Genomic DNA, 21,955 nt, shown 5'->3' with positions numbered 1-21,955 from the left:
TTCTCTCTGCCTGAAGAAACAAAAAGCACTCACCCCTCATTAACTCATTTAGGAGTGCCAGCTTTGAAAAAGAATGTGACAAATATACAATCACTTACAGTATAGTGTTTCACCTCTTTTTCAGAAAAGCAAAGAAAGCCAACATTACAACTTTGAAGCACTCAAATATAGCCTAGGCTAGCTTAAATTTTTTACCCCTTATCTTAGTTGTTCATTTTGGACGTTCTCCACATTCCAAGCCACAGCTCACTGTACATTCACCTCAAAAACTGGGAGCTCAACAACTGAACTCCAGATTTCCTTAAAAGATACCAGAAATCTGAACTGACAGAGTAGCTACCATAGCCACGTGCTGCATTTCTAAACAAGCAAATGAGCATAAGCCCCAAGACCTTGGCTGCCAAGGGACTGCTTGAGCTTCAAGAATGCTCGGCTCTCCAGCTGCCGCACCCGCTCCTTGGACAATCCAAACATGTCACCAATCTCTGATAGTGATCTCTGCTTGCCATCTTCAATGCCATATCTTAGCCTGATTATCTGCCTCTCTCTTAAGTTGAGGATGCTTAGGAGGTGCCGCACATGTTGCCTCATCAGCTGCTTTTCCACACTGACATTTGGGATCTCAATCCCAGCATCAGCAGTTATCTCCTGCAATCAGAAAAAACGTCTGATTCTTCTTAAACCATTGGAGAACCCATGCTAAATAAACTCCGACAAATTACATCATTTCAAAATTGGACTTGCATACAGCCGTATCAACTTAATAGCTCATTGCCAATACTTTTGCAGTAATACATCAAGATTAATTGTGATACAAGTCCATCATTAACCAGAAAAGCATTCAGGCCAAAAAAATACCAAAATTATGAGAGAGAGAGAGGGGAGGGGGGGGGTTGTTGTTATATATGAGATGCAAATCGGGACAACAAGAATCTTTACCTGGAAAGTGGTATCTTGGTCTGCCCACACAGGTTGTTGCATTGAAACTGGCATTCTTGTAGAATATAGCAACTTTTCCAACTTTTCAACTGGAATTCCAACACGTCTCGCTAAGTCTTCTTTGGTTGGGTTGTGATTTCCTTCCTGAATACATAATTTCTTTGCCTCCAATACCTTGCCAAGGAGGGTGTATACATTCTCCTGCGAATAATTTATTGGATCTCTGTCATACTCATTAAGCTTCTTTTTGCTTTGACCAGGCTCTGAATTAATTAACTTTTGGGTACACGGGGGGGACTAAGTTGAATTAATATATTATCAAGACTCTCCACCACAACAATGAGTGATGATCAAGCCAAGAGTTCAAGGTAAAGATTTCAGTGGCAACAATACTTTTCTTCATCATCAACATTAGCCAATTCTATATTTTCATTTGTTCCAAAATCCCATGGTCCCATGGAGATAACAGAAACTTTTCAGAACAGGGCACAATCAGTTGATGCAAAAGATAAATACTTCTGAAGAAAGAAACAGTTCAAATATAAATCTCTTTTTTTTTTTGGTCAACAAATAGAATTCTCATAAAAAATTAGAGATTAGAGAAATGATAAAGTTGTCATTACTGGCAAGCGGATGGTCCTGGAATGTTGAAATATGGCCTTCCTAACTGTTTGCCTTATCCACCAGTATGCATAAGTAGCAAATCGGCAGCCAGCTTGCGGTTTGAATTTCTCAACACTCTTCATAAGACCCATACTTCCCTCCTTCAAAAGTAACAGAGTAAAAGAGAAAAATATTAGTTAACTTCTACTTGAGATATATCAATGCTTGACAGGCCTTATTGTAAAAATCCAAATGATTCTCTTTTTTATTGCAATGAAGTTTCTTAGAAATAATTATCTTATAACCTCCAATTCCAACCTAAACAAACAATTATCCAAGTTTTCATAGCTTGTCCTATGTTGTCAGCAATAGGATAGAGCATAAGTTAATATATTCCATACTAGAATTTCAATCTGGCTAGGATTTGTCAATGCAATTTCATGATCTAAGATGTTTTACTGCATAGAATTAAAATGTCCTTCAGTAAGATATGTTCTGTGTAGCAGAAGGACCTCAACTCCAGCCCTAAAGGACAATATAGATGAAAAGAAAAACATGTTCCAGTGAAGTTACCTGCAGTAAGTCCTGAAGGCCAAGGCCTCGCCCTTGATATTGTTTAGCAATGTGAACCACCATACGTAAGTTAGCATAGATCAGCTTTTCACGGCTTCTGGTACCAGAGCGGAGCTGCGATTGCAAGATCTGACAACTAATTCCAACAGCTTCAGCCCACTCAACCAAAGTTGGTTCGCGGCTGAACTGCGATAGAAGTCTACTCTTCACTTCTTCTAACTTCAATACATCCTGTAACATAATTCCACCCACCAATGCAGCATAAGACTCTTATAAACCAGTAATTCCAAAAATCAGCAAACAGACATGAGTTAGATATACACCTGAACTTGGGCAATCAATTCAGCCTCTTCTTTAGCAGTCAAAAGTTGTTTTGTTTCAGGACCCCACAAGAACAGTCGCAGGGGATCATTTGGATCAAATCCTTCGCTTATCTTTTTCCGTACATCTGAACTTGTAGAACTGTTAGTCTCATGAATTAGAAATTCTAACTTAGACACCTTCCTTTTCTTAAGTCGCTTGCGCCTCTCTAGAAGTCGGGTTGACCTTACAGTTTTCTCTTCTTCAACTGGCCAGTTAGCCAAACTTGTCCTCAAACTAGATAAAAACTTTTGGCTTCAGTCCCAAAGCAATTTGATATGGAAAGAATAACGAAACAAGGCAGAAAGACAAAACTGACCCTAGAGAAAGAGACTCATCAAAATCAGCTCCCACTGATTTGGAGTCTTCAGCTAATGAGGCTGCTTCTTTTGAGGCTGACAAAGCTTTCTTAGCCAGGGAAACTGCATTACATGGCTCAATGTCCATATGCATATTGGGAGCAGTGGTAATAGACTCCAAGTTCTTCACCAACTGGTAAAAGTCATCATTGTCTAAATCTTCATGGAGAGAAGCCCCAGTCTCTATCTGCATTCTATTTACCGTAGGCTTTTATAAACACAGGCAATGGTACATTAATCAGGAGTTTCCCAAGAGAGAAAAGAGATTGCATATGAGTCAATTTTCTAAAACGTAAGCAATTCCAAGTATGAGTCAAATTACTAATGTGTAAGAAAGATGAAGCATCACAAAATCTTGGATTATAGGAATCAATGGTGGCATTTCAAAAAGAAATATAGTATCATCAATAGGCATGATTTTAAATGAGGGAAAACAGAAGTTTGAGTAAGAAGTCCACATTGAGGATTATACAAGTTAGATGCAGTGCACGTCTACAAGAAAAGTCTCACCTGAGATGTTTTCTCTTCCTTGAATACATGCAATAGAGGCTTGAACTCATCACGCTGCTCTTGTATAAGAACCGAAGTAGGGAAATGTCGAGCTATAAATGTAGTCGGCACAGAAGTAACTGCAGGAGTTGCTTGGTCATGAACCATCAACACTGCAAAATTAGGAGTGCCAACAAGCCTGATGTTAATCAATAATGGACAAAGGGGACAAATCATCCCTTATTCAAATCTTTCTGTAGACAATAACAATTAGTAAAATCTTTATCTCTCTCATTAACTCCTATAGCACCAGATTGTCCAAAAAGTTAATTTAAGTAACTTAGCATCTCATCCCATTTCTCATTATAGAACCTATTATTCCTAAAAACCATCTAGGATAAACACAAAGCAGAAGAGAGTACAACTATTCACACTTCTCAAAACTCAAAGCACCAGGATACAATTCAACACTCCCATGCATCCACTACTTCCAAATGTAGCTGTTGCAGTAAGACTTGCGCTAAACAAATTTATGCTAATAGTCTTTGTATCCACAATTTAACACATCATTACAAGTTCAAAGAATGAGAATCAAACATAACAGTCAAAATGTAAAACCCATATCAAAACCACACAAGCTCAACCTACCCAGTACCCACTTGCTGTCTTGGGAAAACAATAAAAACCAATAATCCCCAATTCATGTTTAAGCACCTGTTTCTGAATTCCAAACACTATTAACCCTTCCCAGTAAACTCTCAGCAACCAAACTGCGAAATGAGAAGAAGGAAACATGAAGCAATGAACTTTTACCTGAAGTAGAAGGAGAAGGAGAAGGAAGAGGATGCCTGAGGTGAGTTGTTGATGGAAAGGCTGAAGATGAAGAAAGAAAATGCCTTCCAGCCTCCATTGGATGAATGAAATAGTTATTCTATTAGTATATTAAAGCAAAACAGTATATCACACATATGGCGGTGTATATTCTCTTGCTATCTATCTGTACCTTGCAGGCTTGCATACTTGCATTTGGCTTTGTATCATTTGCAGATAATGTAGCAGGGGAGGCTCTGTACCTGCTTTCAGAGACCATTTCACACCTCAAAATTGTTTACTCCTTTCTCCAAATGGATCAGGTTGGGCTTTCAACTGAGTTAATACAGGCCTTGTTCATCTGGGCCTAATCTCTGGGTAGCCAGAATATTTGACGGACCTATAGTCCAAACCTGGCCCATTATAAGATCAGTTTATGGGCTTAAGGCGTTTGTACTTTTTCCTAAACCAAGGCATAGTTTTTTTTTTTTTTTTTTTTTTTTTATGGCCCAGGCTATTCCGACTATCATAAATTGCTGAGTTGACCACCCTATTTTTAAATTTCAATTTTACCCTTTAAATAAAAAATTTCAATTTTATTCGACACTTGTCTGTTAAAATGTTTGTAGTTATTCGGCACCTAACTGTCAAACATTAGCGAAATTTTCGGTAAGTAATCACCGAATGGAAATGAAAAAGGCATTCGACAGTATTGTGCCGAACATTATCATTATATTTGGCTGTAAGGTGCCAAATTTCTTAATATATTTTGGTGGCATGCTGCCGAATGGATCTGGGTGATTCTATAATTTTTTGCAAGAAAGGGCAAAATAAAAAATTTGTCCTAAATATGTTAGAATGGTCGATTCACCAATAGAGGGTGGTTGAAATAACCTTACCTTTTTTTATTTGATGCAAAGAGGGCAATTCTGCAGCTTTTGGATCTCCAACAACAGTAAAAAAGGCATATTTTATAGCACATTCTTTCCTTTGCTTAATAAGTTAGCTTGTATATTTCAAAATAATAGATTCAAAATGTTTTTTTTTTTTTTAAAAGAAAGCTATTTATGCCCACTACCTAAATAGTTATTGTTAACTCGAACTTTTATTTCTTCTCACTGTCTTTTAGTTTGTCCTCACCTTCTCCTACTAAATATTTCACATGCATTGCATGTGAATGATGTTTCTAGGCACAAGCAATGACAAATTTTCCCATAAAAGGTGGGTAACAGAACAAAAAATCCTTTTGGCATATAGTGATTAGTTAATTACTCAAAAGACGTATGCAACACAACAAGATAGCACACACCATTAGTAATTTTTTTCCTTGTCAAATAGTCGTTTATTCATACAGTCAATCAAAATTATTAATACAGAAGAATTATATTTCAATGTGAAGATCAAATTGTTAATCTAATGGATCAAGATATAATATAAGTAGATATTATGCAACTTGAATTAATGTTCGATCTTTTCAAAGTTCAAACTTGGTTTACTTATTTGCATCATCATTTACAATCTATGTATATGTCAATAGAGTTAAGCCAATCTCCTATTCCTATTGGCTTAGTTTTAAGTTGAGGAGCTTGAAGAAATCCATTTATTATCATTAACGACCCGACCCAAGAATGGATCAAAATGATCCTAGTCTAGTCTTCCTAGGGGCATATCCGAGATTTCCTCCACAATATCCGACAGTGGTCAACGTGTCGGTCAAACAAACGTGACACAAAATTTGAGAGAAAAAAAAAACCTGAAACAGTGGTTACTACAGTGTAGACTCTACCTCTCTAGTTCCTCCCAAGCGCGTGACTCCAACAGAAAGCGGGGCCTGCATTAGGCGCTTTTTTGTTTTCAATTTTGTATTAAGCAGAAAATAAATGAATTACTAAATTCCATTTCCTTTCTGATAAAAATAATAATTTCCTTCTATGTGAAATTAGAGATCGAAATTTTTTCGAGTTGTTTCGATTTGCAACCGAATGACTTTTTATTTGATTGAAAATTACCTTTTCGTAGTGTCGAAGCATTATCTGTTTTGTGGTAATTTTTTTATTGTATGCAATTTCATGTTCAACGGATTTCGTAAATGATTAAAAGACACATAAAATGACAACGAATGATGTAATCAACTAATCACCGCTCTTGGGACTTGGGTTGTGTGAGTCAGTGAGAGGGAGAGTTCAAAGGAGCTATTTTGAGCTTATTTTGAAAGGGAAAGAAAATCCAAAACTGTGCATGAAAAAATGGTTGGAAAGGAAAGAGCCAAGAAAACACCACCTAATTCTTGTCTTATATCTCAAACCAGGTGCCAGTTGTGAGTCCAGAGAGCGCGTGGAGCCTTTCGGAAAATAGTTTGAAGCACGCACTCACACCTGACGCTTATATATTACCAGGAGGGCCCCACCATCAGCTTCTAAAATTTCGGACCCCACGTCATCATTGGGACCCCTCGGTTCGGGCGGGCCCATCCCCGCTTTGGGCTGGGTGGAACCCACGCCTATTGAAACCGTGGGCCCCTTCGGACCCTTATCCCCACAGATCTCACTCTCACAATAAAAGAGGGCCCTTCTTCTCTTTGTGGGGTCATTAGAATCCCTAAACCCTCTGTCTCTCCTTCTCCTCCCCCCCTTTTTTTACAAACCCTAAAAATTTCTCAGTCCAAACCCTAAAACCTCCACCTCCAGCTATGGGGTCAGAGATAGCCCTGCAGAAGTTCTTCTCCCTAGACGACCCACCGCAGCTTCAGCTGAGCAGCAAGGAGGAGGAGGAACACCGAACCGTCACCGACGCCGCCGTCACCATCCCCACCGCAGTGTTGACCTCCGCCACCGTCGCCATCGCGCCGGCGACGATGGCGGTGACTGGAAACCACACTACCACCACGACAGCCAGCAAGAACCAGCAACAGCTCTCCCAGACTCGCAGGAACTCGAACAAGGACCGCCACACCAAGGTCAACGGGCGGGGCCGCCGGGTCCGAATGCCCGCCCTGTGCGCCGCACGAATCTTCCAGCTGACCCGCGAGCTCGGCCACCGCTCCGACGGCGAGACCATCGAGTGGCTGCTGCGCCACGCCGAACCCTCGATTATTGCCGCCACCGGCTCCGGGACCCTGCCCGCCGTGCCCATCTCCACCTCCGCCCCCGTCGTCTCGGCCCAAATGCCCTCCGCCCCCTGCCGCGTGCATCCCCTCAGCGGCGGCGGCGGCGGTCAGTTCATGTACCCTCATCATCAGCCGCAGCAGCTGCTTCAGCCGGCGCTGCCGAGCTGCCGGCTCGACCTGTGCCAGCCGATGGGGTTGAACTACGCCTCCATTGCGAACAATGCGTTTCGCCACCACATGCCGTACACGGCGTTGCTCTTGCAGCCGGCGGAGGCGGAGGAGGGGCAGCAGGAGGAGGTTCTCTGTCTTGGGGACGAGTAGTAGATAAACTCACTCTGTAAATCACAGAAAAATAGCAATAGAACGGCGTCGTACAAATGTAATGGGGGTCTATATATGTGTGTTTTGGAGTCCGAGGTGGTTTAGAAGAATAGGGTTTGGGATGAGGGGGTGTGCAAGTGTTTTTTTGGTTTAGACATGTCAGAGAGACACAGACTCGGAGTCTTTCTTTGCCTCCCTGTTTTTGTGTTGTTCTATCAATCTTTCTGTGTAGTCTATATGGAAGCAAAGTTTCAACCTTGAGAGTGAGGGAGTATTAAGTTGTAAATGTTCAGGGGGTTCAAATCAAATCAAATAAATGGAGTCTGTTTTTTTTATAAAAAAACATTGGATGATGTTGATGAGCTTAAATTTTCGGATGTTGAGTTTTAAGGAGGGGGGGACCATGTTACGGTGAAGAGTGAAGAGACTGTTGGACCCACCATTGTTGAACAACTTGATGGACCGACACTTATGCTTATAAAATTTGCAGCTTTTTAAACATTATTAATGTTAGTGGGACGGCAACAGAGCAGTTGATGTCTGATGAGGGTATGAAAACAACTTTGGTTTGAAGAAGTCTTGGCAAAAGCTTTAAAGCAGATTCTGCACTACTTGTAAAACAAATATCAAAAACTCAATCGAAATCTTTATATATTTGGTTACACTTTGGTGAAACTGTTTTCATCTTCAACCTCAGCTCTAAATATAGCTTACCATTAGCACCCATTACAATGATGCAACATGTACTGTTTGTTTGGCTGCTGCAATTGAAACCAAAAGCCAAAAAATCTACTCTTGTGTTCTGTTTCTACTATTACACCACTCCGAATTGAAATGTATTATACTTAAACGACCAAGAAGCAACTACGCTTTATTACAAGAACAATGATAAATGTACAGTTGAGAGACTGATATTGAAACCAAAAGGAAAACTTCTGTACTCTTGTGTGCTGTTTCTGATACTACACCACTCTGCCTTGAAATGTATATATATATATATGCATATACTTCAGTGACCAAGAAGCAAATACTGCACCATTCTGCATTGAAATGTACATCAGTGACCAAGAAGCATATACTTCACCACTCTGCATTGTAATGCATACTTCAATGACCACAAAGCAATCGCTTAACCACTCTGCATTGAATTGTATACTTCACCAATGACCAAGACAAAAAAAATATGCTTTATTACAAACATGTAAATGACGTAAATATGTGGCTGCCACTTTTCCAATTTAGCCGGAACACATGGGCTGCAGGCTGCATATTTGTCATATTTGACGTAAATAATGGCCGGAGCTTTACAAATTTAGTTCAAACTCACCGGCTGCATATTTGTCGTATTCACTCAACATGACGCATTTAAACAAGGCAACAAAAGTGCATGACATTGCAAACCATGATATAGTAAGAACTAAACATATTTGTTGTATTGACGTTTATAATGGCTAGAGCTTTTCCAATTCAGTTGGAACTCACCGGCTGCATATTTGTCGTATTCACTCAACAATACGCATTTACACAGGGCAACAAAGTGCATGAAGCTGCAAACCATGATATAGTAAGAACTAAACATATTTGTTGTATTGACATAAATAATGGCGAGATTTTCCAATTTAGTTGGAACTCAACGGCTGCAAATTTTTTGTAGTCACTCAACAAAGAAAATCAACAGTAGAAGATAAATCATTGAAAGGTTACCAAAACCTTGTCTCCACCAAAAATCCTGAATTGAACCATATTCTAGATACTCATCAAGCCTCTTCATCACTATATGTCTATATAGTGCATAACAATTTTCTGCATAGTTATTGTGCTTTCTATTTCATGATACTTTCCAACTACACACACTTCTGCATATGTCATGAAGCATATATTTGAATCGAGTGTTCTCATGAAGCATACATATATCATGGTATACTATCCATGATACTGATTTTCATTTCAAGTATCTGGCATATCTTTGTATATTTCAAATCTACTGGACCAGCCAAACTACTAGTGAAGAAAATAAATTGAACGCTCAACAAGATTCAACAAAACCCTTTTAATATACTTCTATTTATACATGTATATAAATCAAAGGTTTAACATGTTTGGAATGTATATTAAAATTGTGCCGAGTTAAATTATCTTATACAGCATACATATATAATTGCATACTTTCATTTCAAGTATCTGGCATATCTTTGTATATTCCAAATCTATTGGACCAACCAAGCTACCAGTGAAGAAAACAATAAATTGAAGGCTCAACAAGATTCAACGAACCCTTTTAACTCCTTTGTTTTCTGAAAATGTATAACATTAATTATCATATTGCAACTAGTTTGTTCCAAAAATATCGGACGGTACTAGCATGCAACTATAAAAATCACACATGCAAGCAACCATAATAATAGAAAAGGAAAAAGAAACTCGCTCTTACGATGATAGCCAGGATGAACCTTGGAAGAGCAAAAATATGGGAATGTGAGCAGGTCCTGAACCAAGGATCTACATTGTTTAAGCAACAGCAGCAACAACAACAAGAGGAAAATGTGCCGCGTGCCATCCAAGCATTCCTAATTTTTATTCCCAAATATCCACCACCTTTTCTTCTTTCTGTACTCAGATGAGGACGTATCTGAAATAAAACCAAAACCGTAAGTCATGCATTAATTTTAGAGAGATAATGTAAAACCATAAGGCCTGCATGAGGGCACTAACTTCAGACAACTACAAGTTATCTCAACGCCAAGTTTGTTTTTTACACTAACTTCAGACAACTACGCTATACTCCTTTGCACACTACACATGGGCATGAAGAAGATAAAAACAATTACCTCCTTGAGTAAAAATTGAGTTGTAATGCACCTCTGCCCAGAAACTCAAGAAAATAACTGCACAAGACATTAGAGCTTTCTGTCATTGCAAATAATAGTTTAATCATTAAGTAACTTCCACGAAATCTATTTGTAAAAATTATGATTATGTGACATTGAACTCAACAAAACTGTGATCAAATATTCATAATTTGGTAATAAATTTGTCATTATGAGTGAAGTGAACTTAAAAAACAAGACAATAATGTGTGAAATATGGAAATCTGAATCAGTAACAGATATAGAAACTATAATCAAATATCAACATAAGAATTAAATAATTAAAACACCCAACAATCTGTAGCTTACCTTGTTTTGACTTTTGGGTATTAGGAAGAATCTCTATGCAACAGGTATCCTTAAAAGAAGTCAAGACAAAAATTTTCACGCCATACTGCAGAAATTATTCACAAGTATTGGTCATTATATTAATTATTTTTAAACAGTTGGAAAAATCCACAGACATTATCCCTGCAATTCCATTGTAGAAAATCTTCCATACCGAATCAGCAGCTGCCTGCAATGAGACATGATCACCCCACTCACCACTCCTGGTTTCATTCAGATTAAAGGGTATTAGTTTGGCCATCTTAAGCCCAAAAATGAATGACAGAAAAACAAGGAAACATTATGAGTTCGATTAATACTTGGACATTTTCTCCAAATAGTCACCGTATTCCATAGGAACATAACCCTCGTAAATCTCTGGGTGAGACCTAAGCTGGTAAAAGAAAACCATTAGAAGGATAAACCAGAATCCATGGCAGATGCACAAAATTTCAAGGTTCTGAAGTTCAGTCGAACAAGTTAGTAGAATATTTCCAGAAGAGCAAACCTGATTTACGACTTGTGTTCTCACATAGTTGTGGTGGTCAGGTGTGTGATACAATTGGTCTGATAAAGCACAGAACTGAAAAAACAAAGCATGAGATAAAAATGTATCATCTGAAAGATGCTAAGGTCAATATCCAGGATAAAAACAAAACTGATAGATCCAAATGATAAAATTTACAATAAAGAACAGAAAAAGCTACAAAACAACTACCTGACAGTTGCCATCTCCTTCAACCTTGTGCTCAACGAAGCCATATAATTGCAGTCTACATTACAAAGGCAAGAAATATTTTATCACCCCAAATTCAATATCAGATCACTAGTGGAAGAAAATATTACAAAAAAAATATAAGAAAACACATAAAATGGTTTCTACTACATAGGCAAATCATTGATAATGCACACTACTTTACTCCTGGAAAGGAAAGGAAAGGAAAGGAAAAAGGCAGGTATTACCTGTCAAGCAGCCTTTGATGATCTGAAGTCGCTTCATCAATGGAAGGAATTTCTCCATTAATTCTAGGAATATGCTAAACCATATAAAGGACAGAGTTAATACCTTTGTTGACGGCAAAGTAGCAAACAAATACAACTACAATAATCATGAATTTGCAAACTCTAGAAAACTGGGACTGACAGACTGTAGTAGTACTTCAAATAACATAAACTTACAGGAACAGGTATCATTTGATTCAAGCTCCAGTCTACATCACCATCAAGTGCACATTCATCAGTTAGCTCCAAATGATCACTAGGGCTAGAACATGAACTAGAAGGCACCACAATATCAGCTTCTTCCTGGCCACAATCATGGCCTGCATTGTGTAAAAGACGCCTATCAAGATAACTAAATGATATAGGTTCCTACAAAATGTATGAAAACAAGGTACAAGTAGCATTTTTCTGGATACCTGAAAAATAATTCCTTGAAGATATACTATGCCAATCATCTGCAGGAATGGATGCTTGTGAGTGCTCTTCTCCTGCATGTGAGTATCCAGAGGCTTCTGTTACAGATAATTGTGCAAATTCTTCTTGAAGAGTATATGCAATGATCTCATCATTCTCTACATTGTTAGAATCTGTATCATAATGACCTCTGAAATGCTGTCCATGGTAGATGTCATTAGCATCGTGTTGTATCATGTCACCATAGTAGGCATTATTATAAACTGGATCACCATCAAGTAGACGAAGACCCCACTGAAAAAGTTCTGAATCATGCTCATGAGTGGCCATCTCCTTAAAAATGCATATCCCAGAAAAGAAAGCTTAATCTGCTTCCAATGGAATCCCTCAGAAGTTAGGCAAGGAACTAATATCTGGCCAAAAGCTACCAATTATGTTAGAAAAACCTTCAATGCTTCAACGTGCTTTAACCATAACTATAATTAGCATTAGAATATCCAGCTGCCCAAATATAAACTACAATTTTTTAATTAAATTAAGTATAGTGCTTCCAATTGCAAGCCAGAGCTAAGGGTTTTATTATAAATCCTTAAGATAATAGACCAGTTGATTTTTTCACAAAATACTGGACAAATATACAATAGAAGGTTTATCTGCAAATGAATTATAAAAGCAATATTTGTGAAAATGATGCCTGCCCCAAGTAATCATAATTTAAAACTTTTCTGGGTTCAAGTATGTTTATTATTAACTTTAATAACATTCCCATGCATTAAAAGTTTGCTGAGAACAGCAAGGGCTTCAACCCACCGTCAAAAAGCACGCACAAATAAATAACCAGCATGACCAGCTGAGGACTTTGATTAGTTTTTAAAATTATAGTGACAGAAAACCTGTTAAACTAACAACGCGTGCTCATGTATTCTCAAATATTACAAAGAGAGATAACGACTTGAAGAGCCTGCTTTCGCAATTTTAAACTAGATGCATGACAACAACACATGTCTCTCAGCAAAGAAACGGAAGAATCAACGTTAACTCAGAGTGCTAAATATTCCTAACGGTTAACCTTTTTGCTCACATGTTTAGTAAACTTTAAACAGCAGTTATCATTAAGAAAACATATAAAATTTCATAGGACCTTTAATATATACCAAAAAAAAATGAAAGATCAATTATAAACAAACAATTTAATTAAATAATATTCCCAAAACAAAATACAATTACTCAAATCCCAACAGCAGATTTTACTCATCGATTTGATCCAATTCCATGTCGTTTCATGGCTACACTCCTACACCTTTCATTTTCTTTTTAAAATTGGAACCCATGCTGTCCACCCCAGAACAACACAACTTACCACCAGAACAAGATAACTGCTGCATGCTATATCCTTTGTCAAAATCATAATACTAAAAACCACCCCACTCTCCACTCTTATTCATCATAAACATACTCTCTCTCTCTCACACACACACACACACAAATCAAACCAGCACCAAAATAGACCCCCAAAAGCTTCCCAAACAACAAATAGTCTCAACTAAAACAAATACACCAATCTCAATCTAAAAAATCTCACATAATAATCCCAAAAAAAAAAATTCAAGCCCCAAAATAAAAGAAAAAAAATAAAACAATTTCTTCAACAATCACTATAACAGTCCAACAATAGAGAAGAGAGTTAAACAAAAAAAACTATTCAGATTAAAAACTCACCCAATCAGCTTCGACTCAGAGCCAGCAAACGAAAACTTAGGGTGAAAGAATTGGGCACAAGGCACTGTGTGTGTTTTATAGAATAGAACGCTACGACGAACGCAGTGGATGACGATGAAGCAGTGAAAAACACTAAGCAGAAAAGGGAAAAAGATTGCTCTTCAGTCTTCACAACCCCCTTATATACAGTTGCCACAGTGTTAAAGGTCGAGCAAGTTCCCGGTCGTACGGATGGCATGGACGGCAGGGATTTTCTCCGCGTGGACGTGAGATGGCGGTAATTCAAGCGGCAATTTCTTGAAACGGTTTCTAAAAACCCGTTCTGTCCGAAGAATTTTAATATTTTTTTTTATTGGATTGGCGTGGCTTGTATCGCCGTTGGTGGGGACGAGATCGGACGGTGAAGGTTGTATCTGAGGGACGGAGGAAGTGGCGGATGAGATGCCGAGATTGCATTGAGGTATGGAAGATCCTACGGTCATGATTTGTACTCAAAGTCGAAAGATCGATAAAACTTTCTACAAAAAGAGGCTTTCTGATTGGGTGAAACCGTGAAAGCTTAGGATTCAATTAACGACCAAAAGGTCCACACATGGGGGCGGTAGGCGTGTCACACACTCGTATTGTTTCATAATTTTATAATAATTTTGTTAGAGACAGAATTTTATATTTGTATTTTTCAAATAAAAAAACAATTTTTTATATTTTATTGAAATTATTTATTAATAGCGAAAATGACACGTCCATTGCACTTAGTCAAGATTCTTTCTCATTAAATTGCAAATAAATTACAACTTACAAGTACTAATATGGTTTATTTTAGAATCTAGATCTCATTTGTTTGAGTAATTTTTTTATTAATCCATTTTTATTTATAATAAGTGTATATAAATTCATTATTCACTCATATAATACGTGATTATTAACTATGTGGGCCATATTAAGGTAACACTAAAAAATTTCTCTATCTATTTACAATAAATAAAAAACTGACCATATCATCAATTAGTGACTAAAAATTAAAATAATAATTATGCATATAGTATTATTGAAAATAAATTAAGAACTTATTGTTTGCATACATGGGCAAGTCGTGTAAGTTATTATTTATAAGGGTTTATTTCATATTTAGTACCTAAACTTTGACCATTGTCTTAATGTGGTACCTAAACTTTTATTTGTCCCAATTGAGTACATAAACTTTTATTTTGTGTCTAATAGGTACCAAAATGAATTTTTGTTAAAATTGTCAATAAAAATTAGGGGCAATATAGTCAAAGTATATTTTAATTATTTTCTTTATATGTTTAAAATTATTTAAAAAAAAAACACACAACAAACAAAAAAAATTAAAATTAAAAAATAAATTTTTTGAAGTGACTATATTGCCCCTAACTTTTGTTGATAATTTTAACAGAAATTCATTTTGGTACCTATTAGACACAAAATAAAAATTTAGGTACTCAATTGGGACAAATAAAAGTTTAGGTACCACATTAAGACAATGGTCAAAGTTCAGGTACTAAATATGAAAAAAACCCTATTTATAATAATTTTGTAATCCCAAAAAATAAGAAGAATGATGCCATGCTTTTCTAGAAAATATGGTTCTTTTTTGTGTGATTATAAATTTATAACACATTTAATTTTAGTGATGTATTTTAGTTTTAAATATGCAACTCATGCAGGGCTGAACTTGCTTATATGGGTCGGCAGCTCTGCCTTGCGCATTTCTATTAACATTTAGGTGGACTATTTTAGTAGGAGAAAAAAAAGGAAACACTGTTTGGTACGTGAGCTTTTCTTCCTAACCACGTAAATCTATTTTTGGATTTTAACTTATTCACACTTTTTGATTCCAATATTTTGAGTGCTATACAATGTTAGCAGCCACACATAAATTTAAGACGTGTAAAACTTATCCTCATACTTGAGGAGAACATTGTAAATTTCATTAAACTACTAAATTTACAATGCAGTTCTTAATTTATGTGTACGAAAAAAAAAATATGAGTACGAGACAAAAGACAAACTCGAACAAACATCGTAGATTAACTTTAACTTTAACATACATTAAAACAAGTTAAACAACATTCAAATTTAAATAGTTTTAGATAATATATATGTTTCACGTAACGATGAATATTTGAGATTTTATAAATTTAATGAGAAAATGAATACCGCAGATTTTTCTTATTATCCAAAACCAAAATGTGTTATTCGACTCGTTTTTTTATTTTTCTCATTATTTTGTAATATGCAAAAGCTTATTTTAGTGGCTGTTGGCTGGCTCAGCCTTTCAGAAGCTCGACTTTCCCAAACAAACCCCACACATGAATTGGAAGTCAGCACGTTACATGTTGTTCTTATATGCCGATTCATAGTTTCAGAGGTCATACACGCCTACGTTAGAGTTAGGCACACACAATTGAAGTAGACCATATTCTATTTCAATCTGTGATCGTGAGCAACCCAAATGTGTATGCTCCATGTACAATCAAACCTGTTTTATCAGATGAATTGGGTACACGTAACAAATCAATGAAAGGTCCAAAATGGTATCCATAATTGAATGTTTCGTGAACCCGAAGATTGTAATTTGATGTGGATAATTGACAAAACCTCGAATGAAAGTACTGTTAAATTGTTAATCAACATTTAAGAGTTTCTTTTATAATCAACATCCGCCACTGTCTTTAACCAGTACATAATTAGATCCAACTAAATATCATCTGATAATTTCATAATCAAACAGTACTTCAAATGTAAAAGCATCAACAGCTTAAGGGCACTCGGAATTAAAGAATGTAAAGTTGGAGAAAAGAGTTTGAACAACACAGTAGTATTGATTACTCTGATTCACTAAAATAACTCAGCATCTTGCATAGGCTTGTCCAGGTACCAAAAGAACCAAGCTCTCCCTCTATATCTGAGGCCAATACAATTAGCCACTGATCTGAAACTTCTTTAATGTCTGAAATCCGTTATTTCTCTCTTACATTCTTGTTCAATGTCTCCAAAACTTACCGCAGAAGGTTGTGAATTTGAGCAGATTTATACATATTGCAGAGAAGAATTGGAAGGTGAGGGGGTTGTTATTTACAAGGTAAGTTATTAATGCAGAAGGTCTTCTGTGTTTTGTTTTCCATGCCAAACCATAATTATGCCTCATATAAGTTGAACAACCACCAGGTCCACCAGAACCAGTTCACTAAGACGTACTTGCAATCAGCATGTCCTTAAAAGTTTCGGTGTCCACACACGAGACAACCAACCAGTTTCTCCTGATCTCGAATCCACATTTCTTCTCTTGTTCATTGTTTCATTGTCCTGGGAAGTTTTTATTGGTGCTAAATTCTTCGGCGGAGGTTGAAGACTTGCTGTTCCTGTGGGTGCCTCCATAACCTTTTTTTGGCGTGATGGTGCCTCCATAACCTTGTTTTGGCGTGATGGTGCCTCAGATTTTTTTTGGCCTGCTGGTGCCTCCACAATTTGGTTCACCATTTCCAACACCTCACTCATCTTTGGACGATTCTTAGGGAGTCTGACCAAGCATCTGTTGGCTACAACCGCAAGCTTTTGAACTGACTTGAGGGGGTATTTTCCTTCAAGTCTAGTGTCTATTATTAGCCGGAACTTCTTCATGTCTGATAGGTATGGCCTAACCCATTCTAAGAGCTTCTGCTCACTCTTGGGGCGGTTTCGATCTAGAGGACGCCTACCTGTGATGAGTTCATAAAGGAAGACCCCATAGCTCCACACATCATTCTTAGATGTTAGACGTCCAGTCTGGATATACTCAGGTGCTGCATATCCCATGGTTCCAACAACCTGATGAAAAATCACCAGTCATGTAAGTGCAAGAGTGTAGTACAGGGATGGATCATTATCTAGTGTTACCGTATCTCTCTTTCATCTATGGGGAAAAATAGGCTAAAGAATTGGGTGTTCACACAAGATAAAAGCAGTCATAAGTACATGTTCTTCTCAGCTTGCCCTTTTACTTGAAATGAGCTTGTTTTCTTTCCATCAAAATTCAAAGGATGAATTTGGACATCCTGAAAGTTTGAAGCAGAAGTAGCCACTAAATGGAATATCTATCCACTAAAATGGAAAACTAACAGAATGCAGTCCAAAGCACAAGCAATAATAAAATTTTTTAAAGAAATTTCAAACAGTTCTAATGTGCAACTATTAGAGACAAATCAACTCATCTTTAATGCTAGCACAAGCACAATAAATTCGTCTTGGATCTCGAGAAAAAACAATAGCCTAGTTCGGTAGCCATAGGGCATCCAAATGCCTAACAAAGTAATAATTCATTATTCATCAGACCCATGGTGACTAAATTTCACATTAACATTTATTCAGTGATCAGTAGCTCATCATTGAAAATCTCTGAAAGTTGCAGAACAGGTCTAGGTTCAACTTCTCGATCTTAAACTCCACATATGTTAACTTTACTGACAGTATAAATGTGGATACTCTGATTATATTAAGCAACTTGTTTCAGGTACAGATATCTTGCTTTAAAAATATCATAAACAATGAAGAAAAAACTATCAGGTGCCTAAAGATTCATAATTTAAAAGATTATTGATGTTCAAATGATTTGATGTTTGGACCATCTGAATATCTCTGATTAATGCAATTTCAAAGGCATAGTTGGAAAGGCAGAGGAACTGCAGGACTGAAATCATAACTCATAGACTATGTTAAATAATCCAAAAGAGTCCTGCTTTTATAATTATAACTATGCCATTAGAATTTGAAATCTTTTTAGCATATTACTCAGGCAAACTCCATCAACTTGGAGAATGCCTATCATAGAATAAGCTTACAGTTGATACTTATTCATGCAATAGATGGTAAGTATAATTAGATCATTTGTATGAGCATACCGCTGTTGAGACGTGGGTTAACCCTTCTGCTGGGCCCAACCTAGCCATTCCAAAGTCTGATAGCTTTGCATTCCATTGCTCATCCAGAAGGATATTTGAAGATTTAAAATCCCTGAAAATGATCTAGAACAAGAATAAAGAAAAATGTCAGTATAATATAATTGCATTACCTCACAAAACTATTCCCTTCCCTCCCTCCTCTCATTTTTTTAATTTTTTTTCTTTTCAGTTGGGTATCTAAATGTAAGTGCCCCCTTCAAACACTCGTGAATGTCAAATGCATCAAAAGGGACTAACAAACCTTACACATATCGAAAGAAAATAAAGTACCTGAAAATCCATTTCTTCGTGTAGGTATGCTAAGCCACGAGCAGCATCTTGTGCTATTCTCAATCTCATGGCCCACGAAAGAGGTGTATCTGAGCGACTGGATAAATGGTTCTCTACACTTCCATTAGGCATGTACTCATAAATTAGAAGTCGCTGGATTCCTCGTTCATCATCCTCAGCACAGTAGCCCACTAGTTTGACAAGGTTTGGATGCTCAACCACCCCTAGAACATTTACTTCTGTCACCCATTCCTTGTGCCCCTGCTAGCAAAAAGGTGGGATCTTAAGTATACAAACATACAATAGACTGAATCTTTTTTGTCATAAATGGAACACCATCCTAGACTATATCAGTTGAATCAACAATCTTGGTGGTAAACATAAAACAAAGTCTATTACCACTAAGTACAGAAATATGATGTTCTCCCTATTAGGAAGAAGCACAATTTTGTAAAGGATGAAAGAAAGGATCCAGTGTGCTAATAATGAACAACAGAAAACAATGTCCTTGTATTAATGCATCGTTACCATATGTATATCATTGCGAGACATTAGGATTCTTTTGTATCAAACTTAATGAGTAACGCAATACCTCATTTAGTTATTATCTTAAAATTGCCAACCACTAATGTCCTTCGTGTGAAGCCGAAAATTAAATCACAAAACAGGTTAACATAGATAATGAAAAGGAATCTGTCTAAAAGTTTTGCCAATAGGATAACAGTCTTACCTGCAACCCTCTTTTACTGAGCTGTTTCACTGCAACTTCAAGTTTTTTAGATGGATCTTCTGAACTCTTAATAAACCCTTTATAGACACACCCAAACCCACCCTCTCCAACCATGACAGAGCGGCTGAAATTCTTTGTGGCAGACTTAAGCTCAGAAACTGTGAATACTCTGAGGTTGCTTGGTCTCTGAGAGAAACTAGGATATTGGTTCCTCCTCAAGGACTCTGAGCTGGCATCAGAGATGTTCTGGGAATCTAACTCAGATCCAGATCTCTTCATTTCACCATCGGTAAATGTTGTATTTGTGCTCTTTGGTTCATCCTTTTTGTCTCCAAGGTAGAATGAGAAGCACTTCATAGCTCCTAACATTGCACAGCACATAATCCTCGCCAAAGATTCAAAAGCTGAAGAAAGCCTTAGAATTAGGGAGCCATCAATAAGCAATAATTCAAAACCATTAATAGTCAAGAATAAGAAAATACTTCATAATGTAGCAAACACTCAAAATGTCACTCTCTAGTTCTGCAAATGTGAACACTTTTATGATCAAAAGAGATCCAACAAACCTCAAATTAAAAATTAAAGCTATTCACATCTGCTGGTTTTCCTTTCTAATACAGACTTCTTTCAAGCACCCAAAAGAATTAAATGCAAACACTTGACAAGTATCCAAAATTTTCCTTATTTAGAAACTTAATCAAAATTTCAAAACCAAAACCTAGTAGTTAAAGAAAACCCCAATACATGAAGTTAGAAAGTAACTGATGCCCACACTCTATTTTTATTTGTTTCTGTCTTTTCCCAAAAATAACCAACACAAATTAGAAACCCACTGTGTATTTTTTTTTTTTTTTTTGCATAAATATGCTAATTATCCCCATGTATTAGAAACCCACTGTGTATTCTTTTCTTTGCATAAACCCATATTTCAAATTATGAATGCTAAACAGGCTGATCGTCCCCATATTTATTATCATCAATACAAAGAAAAATCAAAAGCAGAAACAAAGTTAACAAAACTCTATGTTAATCTAATATAATTTGCCTAAAAGACTAAAACCCAGTTAACAAAATCAGAACATCAGCAAGACCCAAGACATCAAAGTTTTAAAATCATTTAGTGTAAATCTTACAAGACAATGTCAAAGAGAAAAAAAAGCAGTGAAATTGAAATTCTGAAAAAGAAAAACAAAGAAAAAGAAAAGCACCTTGCCGATTTGATCTCAGTCTGATTGCACAAAACAATGTCCTCCACTCCTAGCGTTCACAAATTCCCACATGTGAGAAGTTATGAGAGAAACCCATTTGATTCATTGCCCCCAATTCCCCAAAAGACCTCTGAAACTATAGATGAACGCGCAGTCCCTGGTTTTACTTTTAAGAGAAGCCTAAACACGGAACTAGAGCCTAGAGGTCAGATAAAGCTTACTAAACATAATGGCGAAACCAAAACCCACGTATAAATTTATAAATAAACGTACCAACAAGGCAATGATCAAGTCTAGTCCAGGTGTGAATGAAGGCTTTGAAAATGAGACCAAAAGAACAAGCTAGGAAGGGAGAGAGAAGGTGCCTACGAAAGAATGAATGAGAATGAGAATGAGAATGAGTACGAGTACGAGTCAACCAAGTCATCCAAGTGATTTTGGGACCTTTAAACAAGGTTATCCTAGTCTTACATTACATTGGATTATGTGTCTTTTCTTTGATGCTACTGTATTGAAGTTAATAAGCAACAGTGAACACACAAGCCAACGTCTCAAGTTCTTAGCAAAACCAAACCAAGACAAAGAAATGTCATAAACAAAGAGTAGATATTGTAGAATTTAGGAAAAAAAAAGAGAGAGTAGATATTGTATTAACATAAACAAAGTTAGCATGCTTTTTTATGGTCTTATTCAATTATGAGCTAATGATTGAAATTGGGAGTAGTAATTGTTAGGATATTATATAGTTGTCTTTGTCTATATTGATGAATTATATCTATGTTTTTATTGTATTTCATATAAGAGATAGAGCGATTCGAATTTAAAATCTATTTATTAATATTGGTAAAAAAATATCATTAAACTAATAAATACTTGTTCTAAATTTTCAACTCAATT

General features: G+C 36.7%; 4 protein-coding genes across 11 annotated transcripts; 1 reads left to right on the top strand and 3 right to left on the bottom strand.

Annotated features, from left to right (window-relative positions):
* Positions 1 to 15: 15 nt before the first annotated feature.
* SIGF (RNApolymerase sigma-subunit F) lies at positions 16 to 4,392 on the bottom strand. Its single transcript, XM_086247837.1, has 8 exons — positions 4,137 to 4,392; positions 3,345 to 3,496; positions 2,795 to 3,042; positions 2,439 to 2,712; positions 2,116 to 2,346; positions 1,563 to 1,703; positions 940 to 1,140; positions 16 to 648 (listed from the first exon to the last, which is right to left on the bottom strand). Exons 1-8 carry the CDS (start codon positions 4,231 to 4,233, stop codon positions 361 to 363), a joined length of 1,632 nt encoding a protein of 543 aa, XP_086103963.1. The 5' UTR covers positions 4,234 to 4,392; the 3' UTR covers positions 16 to 360.
* A 2,005-nt stretch (positions 4,393 to 6,397) lies between these two features.
* On the top strand, positions 6,398 to 8,081 carry LOC147281830 (TCP family transcription factor). The gene has a single exon (XM_086246664.1). It carries the CDS (start codon positions 6,823 to 6,825, stop codon positions 7,558 to 7,560), a length of 738 nt encoding a protein of 245 aa, XP_086102790.1. The 5' UTR covers positions 6,398 to 6,822; the 3' UTR covers positions 7,561 to 8,081.
* A 246-nt stretch (positions 8,082 to 8,327) lies between these two features.
* Positions 8,328 to 14,209, bottom strand: LOC147281829 (Cysteine proteinases superfamily protein). 6 transcript variants are annotated; one of them, XR_015122831.1, is made up of 12 exons: positions 13,890 to 14,209; positions 12,173 to 12,583; positions 11,934 to 12,076; positions 11,718 to 11,791; positions 11,473 to 11,527; positions 11,263 to 11,337; positions 11,075 to 11,148; positions 10,930 to 10,978; positions 10,737 to 10,821; positions 10,389 to 10,445; positions 9,992 to 10,189; positions 8,328 to 9,854 (listed from the first exon to the last, which is right to left on the bottom strand). XR_015122831.1 is itself a non-coding variant. In XM_086246663.1 (12 exons), the coding sequence occupies exons 2-12, from the start codon at positions 12,498 to 12,500 to the stop codon at positions 10,128 to 10,130; spliced, it is 888 nt and encodes a 295-aa protein (XP_086102789.1). In that variant the 5' UTR covers positions 12,501 to 12,583; positions 13,890 to 14,209; the 3' UTR covers positions 8,328 to 10,127. The 6 variants fall into 6 exon arrangements, 4 of the variants coding, with proteins under 4 accessions (XP_086102789.1, XP_086102786.1, XP_086102785.1 ...); XR_015122830.1 differs by having other exon boundaries at positions 8,328 to 8,600; XM_086246663.1 differs by having other exon boundaries at positions 8,328 to 10,189; positions 12,173 to 12,244; positions 12,359 to 12,583.
* Positions 14,210 to 16,528: 2,319 nt separating this feature from the next.
* Positions 16,529 to 21,448, bottom strand: LOC147281828 (Protein kinase superfamily protein). 3 transcript variants are annotated; one of them, XM_086246283.1, is made up of 6 exons: positions 21,059 to 21,447; positions 19,851 to 20,254; positions 19,121 to 19,381; positions 18,791 to 18,913; positions 17,325 to 17,720; positions 16,529 to 17,294 (listed from the first exon to the last, which is right to left on the bottom strand). In XM_086246283.1, the coding sequence occupies exons 2-6, from the start codon at positions 20,229 to 20,231 to the stop codon at positions 17,118 to 17,120; spliced, it is 1,338 nt and encodes a 445-aa protein (XP_086102409.1). In that variant the 5' UTR covers positions 20,232 to 20,254; positions 21,059 to 21,447; the 3' UTR covers positions 16,529 to 17,117. The 3 variants fall into 3 exon arrangements, with proteins under 3 accessions (XP_086102409.1, XP_086102408.1, XP_086102406.1); XM_086246282.1 differs by having other exon boundaries at positions 16,529 to 17,720; positions 19,851 to 20,265; positions 21,059 to 21,448; XM_086246280.1 differs by having other exon boundaries at positions 16,529 to 17,720; positions 21,059 to 21,448.
* Positions 21,449 to 21,955: the final 507 nt, after the last annotated feature.

Source organism: Dryas octopetala, chromosome 6, assembly GCF_963921425.1.
Source record: "Dryas octopetala chromosome 6, drDryOcto1.1, whole genome shotgun sequence".
Taxonomy (NCBI): Eukaryota; Viridiplantae; Streptophyta; class Magnoliopsida; order Rosales; family Rosaceae; genus Dryas; species Dryas octopetala.
This window is presented reverse-complemented; position numbering and strand designations above follow the sequence as displayed.